The sequence below is a fragment of the Eubalaena glacialis genome, chromosome 3, assembly GCF_028564815.1.
Source record: "Eubalaena glacialis isolate mEubGla1 chromosome 3, mEubGla1.1.hap2.+ XY, whole genome shotgun sequence".
NCBI classification, from domain to species: Eukaryota; Metazoa; Chordata; class Mammalia; order Artiodactyla; family Balaenidae; genus Eubalaena; species Eubalaena glacialis.
Window position 1 is genome coordinate 134,369,746 of NC_083718.1, and position 13,262 is coordinate 134,383,007.

The window sequence follows — 13,262 nt, forward strand, 5'->3', positions numbered from 1 at the left end:
TTAGGAAAAAAACATCAAAATGGACTGCTACTACAACCTAGGCCTCAACTCTAAAGTCTTTTTACAGATTCTTCTAAGTTTACTTTTATTCCCCACAGCATTTTTTCGTCCCAAGATTCTAGGCAAAAGGTAAAATATATACATATTTATAATATATATATGTCCCTTATATCCTTATACTCATAAACACACACCTATTTTCAACTATTCTATAATTTTAGAGATTAAAGTATCTCTTCGGTTGTTCTAAACTAATCCCACCCTATATTCTGTATTTCATTCCCTCCCATCTTTGCTCATCCTACTCCATCAGTTATCCTCTCTATTCATTCAAGTCTTTATCATCGAATTCCTAGATTACTTTAAGAGTCCCGTAAGTGGCCCCAGTCATGTTTTCCACAAATTGATGCTATACCCCCTATCAGAAATCTTTCGAAGTACAGACATGAAAATATTAATTCCCTGCTCATCACTTTTCAATTCATTCCTGTTGCCTCCCGGATCAGCCGCAAACTCCTTAGTGTGAACAACAAAGCCTTCTATGGTGATCTGTCTCCTTAACTTTCCTGACCTCATTTCCTGGTCCTTCTATACCAAAATACTTGCTATTTCAAGAATTCATGCTAACTTTGTAAACATTCTCTACCTGAAACCATGCCCCCGAGTCCAGTCAAATCTGTCAGAATTCAACACTCAAGAGTCACCTCTCAATAAATCTCTTCCAACATCCCTAACAATGGCCCTTCCTTTGTAATTACATTCATCTCTCTCCTAGTATAAAGAAAGTTCCTTGAGGGAAGGAATGCCTAATTGCTTTGTATAAAAGATGTTTCATTAAGTAAGCTTGTTTGTTTGATTGACTGAATTAAGAGATGACTAACTCTAAAACATGAGTAAAAGCCTCGTTAGAGGATGAACACTCAGTAAAGCTATCCCAGAACCTCTGTCCCCACTTGAGTTATATGCTGACCAAGAATAAATTTTGTTGCCCCCTCCCTGTGATCCTTACTATTTTAATTACATAATTAAAAATGGGTAAAGTAGTATAAAACATAGGGCTGCTTCTAGAAAATTAAGGCAAATATTTTAGAAAGAGATAAAGGACATTTGTTAAAAATCAAGTGTTGTGAAATTGTATTGTGTGACAACTAAAAATGGGGGGAAAAAATCTAGGTATTTCCAAGTAACAGAGTTCTCAACACTTTTAAAGGTGGTTTAAATGAAAAGAAAGTGATTTGGTATGTATTACTCAAGACTAGGCCTAATTTCAAACAGTTTGGCCCTATATGAAAAAACAAATTACTGAATGCATGTTTAAGTTGAAATACAATGTTAAGGTGGGGATGTCTGTTTTTTAATGAATCCTCACTTTAATTCTCTACGGGTCCCCAAACCATGGGATAAGACTGTTAAGTATGGTTCAGTCTCTGGAATATAGCAATACTGAATTCATATTTACAAAGGTGCTCAAGATGAGGTATATAAAGATGAATTAGGAAGGCATGACTGTCTGCCATAAACTCTTTGGCATACCAAGAGATGTGGCTGGTAACACTAAATCCTTAGTAATGGTTGAATGGAAAAGAGGAAATGAAAAAAGGCAGTAGAAACAGCTAAGAATTTCTACTACAAAGAAATTTTCGCTAGGCCTTCAGCTGTAAGTAGAAATCTCAAGTTTATGAAGGAGCACAAGAAAACAATGTCAGCCTCCTCCAACAGTTTCTTCCTCAGTATAGTCCTATCTCCTATCATAACCTCTTCTTTGTCATTAAAGCAGCAGTATTTGGGGGTGTTGGCAACTCTAAAATTTGTCTTCCCACTCAGTGTTTGTTAATAGTTTTTTACTGTACCTGTTTTTTGATGTGCTCCTTGACCTTCTACCCCTCTCTCTGGAATGAGATCTTCTCCTTCTTGGACTTTTGGATCGTCGTCTACTCCTTGACTTAGAATGTGATCGCCTTCTTGATCTGCTTCTTGACCGCCTTATAATGTAAAAGGAAGCAAACACATGTATGTAAATGGAAAAACACTAGCTCTGTTTCTGACTATTTCATATAAGCATCAGACAAAAGATTCAGACACGTGGACGAGCCATCAGTAAGTGAGGGTAATTTCCTGCCATTATTTATTTACTCCACACAACATCTTTGATATCCTAGAAATTAGTAAATACCTTTTAACACCTGGAATTCCTCACCTTTTAATCTTTTGCTCAACCTGTCAAACCAATCCTACTTTGCCCATTGAAACTACAACTCCAAACTTAAAAATACTGCTAGAGAATGAAGGAAAACAAAAAATATCTGACTCATTTGCATCATTTCGCAATTATATAGCATTTTTGCAAGTACACCTTACTTGATTCCTCACTATTGCAAGTTAAACCCATTTACTACTTATCGAATACTTATTTATGCCCACTACATGCTTTACAAATACTAACTCATTTACCCTCATAATAAACCTAATAAAGTACGTACCATTATTATTCCCATTTTAAAAATGGAAACCATACAGTGCGTTGCCTTCTATGATTTCCAATTGTTGTTCTCTGAAATACATTCCACTTCTTCGATTTACAGTTTAAGAGAAATCCAAGCAATGCAGGCATGATACAGATACATACAACTCCGTACAAACTGTCTTTTCTACTCTTATGTGTCCTCAACATTACATCATCATCTCTTTCCTGCCATGTAAGAGATGTTTCTCTCTGTGCCTACCGCATACCACCCCGCCCCCCATACTTTCTCTGAAAGGTTAAGTGCAATTAACCTTTTGATGTTCTTTGATCCTCTTTCCTATATTTTATTCCTTTCTATTTTAAGAATAATTGAAAATAAATTGCAGTTCTTTGCTTAGACTTGGTCATTTAATTTCTAGTGGACCATTCAACCTCTTTCCATGGAAAACTTCAAATACAATTTAAACTTTTTGCTTTCACTTTTTCAAAGTGCCAAAGGATGGACATTTTAGTAATGTAAAAGATGTGTGTTCAAATCTCATTTATAAGCCAGTTAACTGACAGCATTCATTATTTAACCTCTTTGAGCGTATTACTTCAGCAAGAAAAATAGCACCTCCATCACAGAATAGTTGAAATTATAAAGCCCAGCTCAGTGCCTTACTGTAGACATATATATTATATACTGACTCCCTCTTCTCTTACTGATGTGCTAACATAGTATTGCCATCATTCTCTAGAACAGCTGTTTCAAAACCCATCAGTAGCAGTGTCTCATCAAATTCAATAACTTTATGTTTTGCTCATCTCTTATTTTTGACCATATTTGAAACTATCTACTAAAGCAATCCCTCTCAATAACATGTCTATATCCTAGGAAATTTTCATGTAATGCTTACCTACCTTTTTCTAAGCTCCATAAGGACAAGGGGTATATATGTCTATCTTATTCACCACTGTACCCTTGAGCAACTACTACAGTGTCTGACTAGTAAAAGGTACTACTAATATATTTTGAGTGAAATATTGACCCTATAAAATATCAGATCCATCACTTTCTTACTAAGAATTTTAAAAAATTCTGGAAAACCAAAATTGATGCTATTAGAATTAAGTAGTGCTCATCTTTTGAGAATTCTGGCTTTAACAAAAATTTAAGTCAACAATCATCTTGGCAAAACTGTTACACATTTATCCTACCTCTAATGTATATAGAAAAAAATATAGTTGTAGGAAAAAATCATAAGTGCATTCTTGTAGGTTTCCTTCTAAACAAAGTGATTAATAATACAAAATAGTTTAAAAAAATCTAATAAGCAGAGGTATTACATCAATCAATTTATTATAAGGTGCTGAAAGTTATTTTTCAACAGCATTGCACTGCAGAGCCACTTCAACACAGTTTACATAAGCTTTTAAAAATGAGAAAAATATAGATTATCATATTATGTATTCTAAATACGTAAAAAGCTTATTGAACGTAATGGTCATTTTATATACCAAGATGCTTAAAATACTACAACTCATAATATTTATCTTTCTGTTATGAGGCATTACTACAAGTGTTCAAAAGCACTTTGTTCAGGGAAATAAATGTTTCACTGTTATTTCCCATTGGTCATAATTAAAATTAGTATTTGAAAGCCTTAGCATGTCCCTGTTATGTACAAAGGAAAAAGATATAGGTTCTCCTTTTTAAGTCTTTCTAAGTGTTAAACTAAGCTATGAGAGCACCTGTCCTGGAAGGTTAGGATTCTAAGTACAGGCACAGCTCAGAGATACTATGAGTTTGCTCCCAGACCACTGCAATAAAGTGAGTATCGCAATAAAGTGAGTCACAATGAATTTTTGGTTTCCTAGTGCATATAAAAGTTATGTTTATACTATACTGTAGTCTGTGAAGTGTACAACAGCATTATGTCTAAAACAGTGTATGTAATTTAATTAAAAATGTTGCTAAAGATTCCTAAACACCACCTGAGCTTTCAGTGAGCCGTAATCTTTTTGCAATAGTTAACAACATCAAAGATCACTAATCACAGATCACCATAACAAATATAATAATGAGGTTAGCTATTTTGGAGTGGCAATTGACAAGTGTGGAAAGATTAAACCAAGATGAATAGTAAAGATCCTTGAACACCATTCTAAGGTTTTATGTGTCAACTTCTTAAGACAATAAGGAGCTTCTAAAGGTTTCATAGAGCTGTGACATGTTTTAGTTTTGGGTTTTTGAAAGACATCTTTAAGAATGAGATGGGCTGGGGGAAAGTGGGTGACAGACACACCAGACACCACCACCCTGTAACATTCTGCTTCAGACTGAATGTTTGTGTCCTCCCAAAATTCTTATGCAAAACTGAATACCCAATGTGATGACATTATGAGGTAGCGGCCTTTGGGAGGTGACTAGGTTATGAAGGTGCAGCTTTCATGAATAGGATTAATGCCCATATGAAAGAAGTCTCAGAAGACCCCCTGGTCCATTCCCCTATGTGAGGACACAGTGAAGAGACAGCAAACTATAAATGAGGAAGCAGGTCCTCACCAGACACCAAATTTGCTGACACCTTGATCTTGAACTTCCCAGCTTCCAGCACTGTGAGAAGTAAATTTCTATTGTTTATAAGCCACCCAGTCTATCGTATTCTGTTAGAACAGCCAAATGGACTAAGACACAGTCTAAGAAATGACTTAACAATGTTATGGGGTCTGTCAATTTTTTTTTTTTTCAAAATAACAACAAGATATTATTTGCCTTTTCCACTGTGACATTTGCACTAATGGTGCAAAAGCAATGGTGGTGTACAAGTGCTGGCATCTCCTTATTACAAATCAAGGTAGTGGCAACTGAACCTCCCTATTATCTACTGTATTCTTCACTGGCATTTGTAGTAGGCAGTTGCAGTAAAAAGAAAGAAAGAAAGAAAAAAAAAAAACCTGCCATTTTCACTAAGGATGTCTTTGATAAAGCCAGTAAAAACTATTAATTTTATTAAATCTAGTCCCTTGAGTAATATTAGAGTAGTATTATTTTTGACTAGTAATATTAAATCTAGTCCCTTCAGCAATATTCTGTGCAACAAAATGGGTATGCATAATCACTTCATAAATCACTTCTGATACTTTATAGTTCAATGACTGTGTCAAGGAAGACACCTGTGTGATTGAGTGTGAGCTCACCTAATTGCTTTTGCCATGAAACATCATCTTTACCTGAAAGAACAAGTGACAAACCATGGTTGTTCAGACTTGGGTATTTGGTAGAACACTTTCATGGAAAATGAGTGAGGTTTATCATTTCAAGGAAAACAAATTTGTTGCCAATAATAAAATTTGAGCTTTCAAGAGAAAATTAGATTTTGGAAAACTTGAACACACCACTGTGAACTTGACAGCTTCCTAACACTTTAAAACGGTTTACCGATGAGATGTGTGGTGATATTACCAAGTCATTTTTTGATCTTGTGTAACAAAATGTGTCAACATTTGAAAACTTGGATAATGCAATAAATCAATCATTTTCCAAACCATCAATGCATAATTGTACAAAAGCATGCCTGGGAAAAAGATACATCTAGGTGTAAGAAAGATCAATAGATTTTAAAGTAGCAAAATATAAAAGGTTCACTATTACGGTTTCAGATTCCATATTACTACTATCTTTTAAGAAAGTACTCTTGTTAAGTTTTGGTATTCTATCAAAGAATACTATTCCCAATTACCTGAAAAGACTATAAAATTACTTTTCCCTCTTCTCACTATATATTTGTGTAAGATTTTCTACATATATTAACCAAAATATACTGCAATAAGTTGAATGCAGAATCCTGTACATGTCTTCCAGTAAGCCAAAGGTTAGAGAGATTTGCAAAGATTTAAAACAAAGCCATTCTTTTAATTTTTCTGGAAAAGTTTTGTTTCAAAGCTAAGTTAATACAAATGGGTTTACTATTGTTATTTCAGATGATGGTTTCAAATTTTATTACGGCCAACACTGATAGATGTAACCCACATAAACAAAAGCTCATTGGAGTACTCAAATTTTCTACAAGTATAGAGGTCTTAATACCAGCAAGTTTGAGAGCCACTGGGCTAGAGAGACCCTTACAAACTTATACAGGAATGTCGTGTGAAAAAGAAAATACACTGGTCCTTTTAAATTGCTTAGTCTTACTCTAGGTAGGATAAAGAATAATAGGTACTATCATGTGGTTTGTCCAATACAAAGAACAATCTCAAAAAAGGATAACAAGTTGTCATCTGCAAATATTCAAGCTTTAGATGGTAATCTGCAGGCTGCATGACAACATTCCATGTTCAAACTCTCAGGAGTCCGGTGAAAAGTCAGAACTAGAATTCAAGTTAAAAGTTTCAAGTCCAGTGTTCTTTCCATAGTACTAATTCATCTTAGTGCTCAAATCCCAGTGGCTTCCTCCTAACCCTGGATTTTTGGGGGTTTTAAAGTATCAATCATCCATATCTTTTCTCCATTTATATATGTGTGAACACTAATTCTCATACTCTGCTAATAGCAGTAGTTACCAAAACCACTTTAAGCAGGAGCTAATTAGGTTAAGAGATAAGCAGATGTGACATACAGAGAAATTATCTTTGTCTAAGCTACAACTTACTACCAAAAAGCAATCAATCTAATAACCTGTGCCTAGAAGATGAGGGAGTCCTCCTCCTCCTAGAACGTGATCTTGACCTCGAGTGCCTTCGTTTTTCTTCTTTCTTATCTGGATTTAAAAGAAAAGGAATCTGGCTTTAGACATCATCAAGCAGGAAGATTATTCCCATTCAGGAGTTATTCTTAGAATTTATTACCTTAATTTTCAGCTTTAATACAAAATTCTTAAATTCAGGCAGCTAAAGGTTCCTTTGACTATTTCATTTGCCAGACTTAGAAGGCTGTCAAGTGTCATCCATAAAACAATCTATGAAAATAATTACCTTTCTCATTCTTTACCCTTTAGAGATTTCTAAATCATGAGTCCCTTTTTCCATTCCTAGGTTCTACTTCCCCAAATATAGCTACCATTCACCCAGATTAAAACTCTAATCTTTACATGTTTCTGTATTAATAACATCTCCCCAACCAGTACTTAAGTGTAAAATATGTTTAAAAAATACGTTTATAATAAAAATATAAAATAAACATTTAAAATTGTTGGTCCAGCAAAATGTTCCTTCTTTCATTCATCACTTAGCTCTATGCTCCTTTCCTAAATAAATAGTGTCTCATTCATTAACTCTTTTCACTATACTGCTGAGACAGAACTGGATTTTACTAAGCTAGCTCTTTTTTTAATCTGTCTGTCCTTCTTCTTCCTCACTCATTTTCAACTGTGTAAGTGCAGGGAGCAGAGCTAGAAAGATCTATCACCATTTCCTAGTTGTAAAATAACACATAAACTCCTTAACTTACTCCTTTAACTTAGGACATAATGAAAGAGAAATACAGCCATTGCATTCTTCGTATATGGACTATCAAAGTGAGACTGAGTTCCTCTTTTACATTTAGATCATTTCATTAATAGGATTCAATTTATTGTGAATGTCATTAATAAATTAACAAAAATCTTGGGGCAAAAAAAAATTCATAAAGAAACTAATTTTAGTCATTTCAGTTATGAGTTTTCATTGAAAACAGAAATGGTGTTCTGGCTTTGGAGTCATACAGGTCCAGCCATGTGACCTTGAGCTAATTATTTAATAATTTGTTGATTAAATAATACACAAAGCATCTGATATTAATTTATCCATTATACTTAACAATTATTTGCCTAATACTATATATAATAAAAACCATCCCATTTATTAAGAAATAGAGTGAAAAAAATGAATAAAACATTGTTTTTAATGGGAAAAAAAAAATTCAGGACCAAAGATCCAAATATATACAGGAAGACAATGGGACAACCATTCATTTCATCTCAAAAAGACAATCTGCAAAGAATAATATATTTGCTTTTCTTTAAACAAATGGCATAAACAGAAGATCTTTAGTAGGTTTTCTTGGTCAAATAAAAGACTGAAATCAATTAGGCTACCCCAACTTAGGCAAACATAAATGATTAAAAACCACCAAAAAAAAAAACCTCATAAATTAAAAACAACCAAAATATCACGCGAAGCATTAGGTAATCCTAGGCACTCATGTTTCAGAATGAAGAATTCTTTGTTTAGGGAGTAGGAGGTGCTTGTACACTGTAGGATGTTTAGTACATCCCTGGCCCTCTACCTACTGGATGCAGTTGGTACCAGCATGACAACCAAGTGTCTCCAGATATTTCCAAATATGCCGGGGTGACAACTCTTACCCATACCACCCACCCACTTCCAAATGAGAATCACTGCACTAAATGATCTTTTATCAAAATACGGAAAATAAAATTTAAAAAAATGACTGAAGTATTGTTCAACAAATTTCCAAACATAATTGCATAAACCTATTTTACCTGGTTCTATAGCAGCAGAAATTAGGGACTGTGCTTCTCGTACTCTCTTCATGGCTTCCTCTATTTCTTTACTAGAGGTATCTGATTTCAGACTTGGTGAAACAAGACCAGCAGCTACATGATTCAACCTGGAACAGAACCAAGAATTGCATGTTAAATATTTAAAAATGTACAACAGCATTTCAAATAAACACATGTTCCTATCATCATTTTAGTAAGATACTCCTTGAAAAAAAGTGGGGGGGGGGAACGCCACAATAATTTTGATAAAATTATATGTAATATATATATAGTATAGTAAGCTTTTGAATATTTACAATGGCACCTGCATTTTAAAAGACTGAGATATGTGGAATAAGAAAAAACAAATCTATTTAATTTTGCTGAACATCCATGAACTTTCTATGCACATTTTGAGAAATGTTAGTACATGGGAATATGCTGATGCTAAAGATTTTTGATTAACAGAACCTTCCTTAATATGATTTAAAAACTTTTACATCATCATAATTTTGTTGGGGAAGAGAATTACTTTTAAGCTTGCAGATGGGGAGAAACTGAGGCAAAAGCCAATGGCACACCATTACTTATGAAATTCCTGAATGGAAAGGCTAAAGATACACCTTAAGGGTTTATAAAAGTGAAAAAGTACTGTAGACACCAAGTTGAGGCTGGTAGTTATTTGTGGGTAGAGTGGGAAATGTAAACAAGAATGAGTACACAGGGAGTTTTAAAAAACTGTATTAGTGATATTTTTATAAGCAGGGTGGTAGATACTTGGATTTTACCTGATAATTTTTAAGAAAAAAATGCCACTAACTACTATAATCAAATGAGTCTGTCCTGCCTCCCCCACATGCTCTCCCACTTACTGACAGTGACTTTCACCAAGTTAAGAAGCAGCAGCATTAAGTTCAGATTTAATATACTAAGAAATTACCAATGAAAACATCTCATGAATTTGTGATATATCAAGTAGGAAATATAAGTTACAGCATGAAGAAAACTTTTCAAAGCCCCTAAAAAGATGCTATTATTATGTGACATGTATTACTCCTTTACTCTGGGCTAGTGTTTCCCTCACTTCTGTCTTCCTCTTATTCATCCCCTAGGGCAGTGGTCCCCAACCTTCTTGGTCCCAGGGACCAGTTCTGTGGAAGACAATTTTTCCATGGATGGACGGGGGTGTGGGGGATGGTCCAGGCGTAATGTGAGTGATGGGGAGCAGCAGATGAAGCTTCACTCGCTCGCCGGCCACTCACCTCCTGCTGTGCAGCCCGGTTCCTAACAGGCTGCTGTGGACCGGTACAGGCCGCGGCCTGGGGGTTGGGGACCCCTGCCCTAGGGCTTAGCCTCTCTGATCTTTGAACTAAGTTCTCCTCCTTGCAATAAGTTCCCATAGCACCTCTGTACTTCCTCCAGTTGGATGCACATGCTTTACTATAGTTAAACAGTGTCTCCCTTTCTGAGTATAAATGCTATGAAGGCACAAGCTTATAGTAGGTAGTCAGTATAATTTTTTAAATGAATCAACTAAAGACAACACTTAGCTCTTTACTTGTCATCCTGGTTTAACCTATTTACAATGATTTTCAAAGACCAATAATTATTCCAAAACAAAACCCTTTATAGATGGGTTTACCTCTGGATTTTTTCTCCTTGTTTCTAGAAAATAGGATTACATACTGCATGCCTTGAGAAAACTTTCTTTTAGCTATCAAAAATAAAATACCTGTTCTCTAGATATTACTATATCTCTACCACCAATGGAAACAGAAGAAAAAAATCCTTACTTGGGATCAACAGTACTCATAAGTTTCAGCAACTGGTCTGCAGCAAGAGACTGGAAAAACAAAAAAATAGCAATGAGAACACATAGAACAATAAATGATTACTATTTTAATTTTTTTAGTATGTTGAAATGTCCTAGAACAATCTGGCAAACTTATAGAAACTAACATATCCCAAGCACAACAATGACCAATAGAAATATAATGCCAGCCAAATATGTCATATTAAGTTTTCTAGTCGCAACATTAAAAAAGTAAACTGGTGACATTAGTGACTGTAGTACTGGATACCCAGAGCTGCTTTATCAAGTTAATTATGAAGATTATGAAGCTGAACAGTCCAGATTTTATAGAATAATCACCTCTTGCTTATTTTAAGACTTTCTAAGGGAAAGTAACATTTTAAGGAAACATGTAAAACAAAACTCAAAGTGCTTAGTCAGTATAATAATCAAAAGAATTCCATAAAGGACTTCAGAAAAAAGTTCAGCCAAATCGCAATGAGGGAAAACACAAATTTCTCAGTGAGTAGATGACAAGAGAATAAATTATGAACACACATTCCTATCATTTCATGACTTTATTTTGACTTCGTAACATATTGATGTGGTGTTGGCTTCCTGTGAAACTAGTCTACTTTGAACTTTAACAAATGAGAAATTCTTTGACAGGCAAGGGGCTAATAATGCAGTGACCTTTTAAATCTCTCATTAACAAGTTTACGTAAGAAAAAATTACTACAATATATAACAGTCAGTTATCTCCTGCTCTTGAAATGCAAACTAACATTTAATGAAGTAAATTTTTTAATTACAAAAATGAGCTCAGAGTTGAAGGGTATTAAGTTATACCTGAGAGTTCAAGTTTGCTCCAGGAAGCCCAAGTGCAGCAAGGGCAGGATCAAGAGTAGGAGCTCCCAAAGCAGCCAATGGAACTGCGCCAATCTGTGAAATTTCAAATTTTATTTATTTAAAATCTTGTTTGTTTCTTATACTGTGGGGGTTGGGGGAGTGCGTCAACTTTTTTTTCCTCTAAAGGCCAGATAATAACTAGTTTAAGTCTGTAGGCTGTGCGGACTCTGGTGCAACTACTTAACTATGCCATTGTAGATCAAAAACAGTCAGAGACAATACATAAATAAGTGGCCATAACTGTGTTCCAATAAAAATTAACAGATAACAGGGGTCTGGCCCAAGAGCTATAGTTTGCCTACCCCTGCTATAACATGATGGCCTCATTTTTCACTCATCACAGCATTTATCCTTAAAATCAGAATTCAGAAAAAATGCAAAGATTTTCACACATTCTTGTGCCATTTATAAATATTTACTGCTTCTTAGCTCCAAATCCACTGTCTGTTGTCCTACTGTGTAATAGTGAAGGCAGCACCCTCATAAGCATTTCTCCTTTGACAGCTGGCACGATGTTAAGCCTTATTTTTGGGGGGAGCTGGAGGGACACTGACTGTGGAAGGGAGTCTTTCTAGTTCTTATGTCTCCTTTCTGATTCTTACTGGCAGTGCCACATGGGACACTCAGTGGCCTTCACCTCAGTGAGTTTCAGTGCCAACCTCTTAGGCAGCTTCCTAGCAAGTTCCATGGTACCCCAGAGAACTTTCTACTGTATCTACCTTTTTGAAGGAGGTCTGAATCTTAGCCTTGAGGGGGAAGATGCGCCCCCTCACCTACATGTGTTTCTTTCTTGTGTTTTCTTCCTTAGCTTAGAAGCAGAGGTTGCTTCCTATACCTGCGATTCTGGTACTCATTAGAGTTCCCTTAGTAATCGCCTGTTACTAATTAGTAATTCCTTATACTAAAACTTTTCTCCTTCGAATTATGGTACGGTTCTGTCTCCTGCCTGACATAATTCTGATTAGTCAGTTTAATGCACACAAACCATGCAAAATCTTATAACTTTGGAGGCCGTTGACCTTCTCTACAAGCACTGTGCTGAAATTTCTCCTAGTTTCATTATTATTTAGTAAAAATAAGTTACCAAACTTCCTGCAATGTAACTGTTTACTGAGTTAAAACACTGTTAATACAGTTGATCCTTGAACAACATGGGGGCTAGGGGTGCTGACTCCTCATGCAGTAGAAAATACACCTGTAACTTTACAGTGAGCCCTCCGTATCTGCTGGTCCACATACTTGGATCATGCAGTACTATAATATGTATTAGTAGAAAAAAATCCTTATATAAATGGACCAAGCAGTTCAAACTCATGTTGTTCAAGGATCAATTGTACTGTTATAAAAATGGCTTATTACACAATTTTATACATCAAAGGTATCTACAAATTACCCAGATCTTTGAATTCATCTTTACTTTAAGCCACCTACTTAATTTAAAGCCCAAGAGCAAGATAAAAGCGCATGGAGAAAGAAAAAAAAAAGTCTGAACTTCACCTTAATTTTCTTTTGTAGTTCAAATGAACATACTATTTTAAACAACATGTGCAACAGAAATCTTACGCCTCCTGACTTACGGGCTATTTTGAGAGCCAGTGACAAAACCGATAAAAGATATTTACAATTTTCAGAA

The 13,262-nt window shown here is 35.1% G+C and overlaps 1 protein-coding gene across 5 annotated transcripts in view; it reads right to left on the reverse strand.

Annotated features, from left to right (window-relative positions):
• The window catches only part of SRSF11 (serine and arginine rich splicing factor 11), a 45,811-nt gene that overhangs the window by 8,887 nt on the left and 23,662 nt on the right, over positions 1-13,262 (reverse strand). For all 5 annotated transcript variants that reach the window (XM_061184034.1, XM_061184035.1, XM_061184030.1 and 2 more), the window contains 5 exons: positions 11,570-11,662; positions 10,722-10,771; positions 8,929-9,056; positions 7,125-7,206; positions 1,851-1,982 (listed from right to left, as the gene is read on the reverse strand). In XM_061184034.1, the coding sequence (XP_061040017.1) occupies positions 1,851-1,982; positions 7,125-7,206; positions 8,929-9,056; positions 10,722-10,771; positions 11,570-11,662 (485 nt within the window). The remainder of the gene's footprint in view (positions 1-1,850; positions 1,983-7,124; positions 7,207-8,928; positions 9,057-10,721; positions 10,772-11,569; positions 11,663-13,262) is intronic.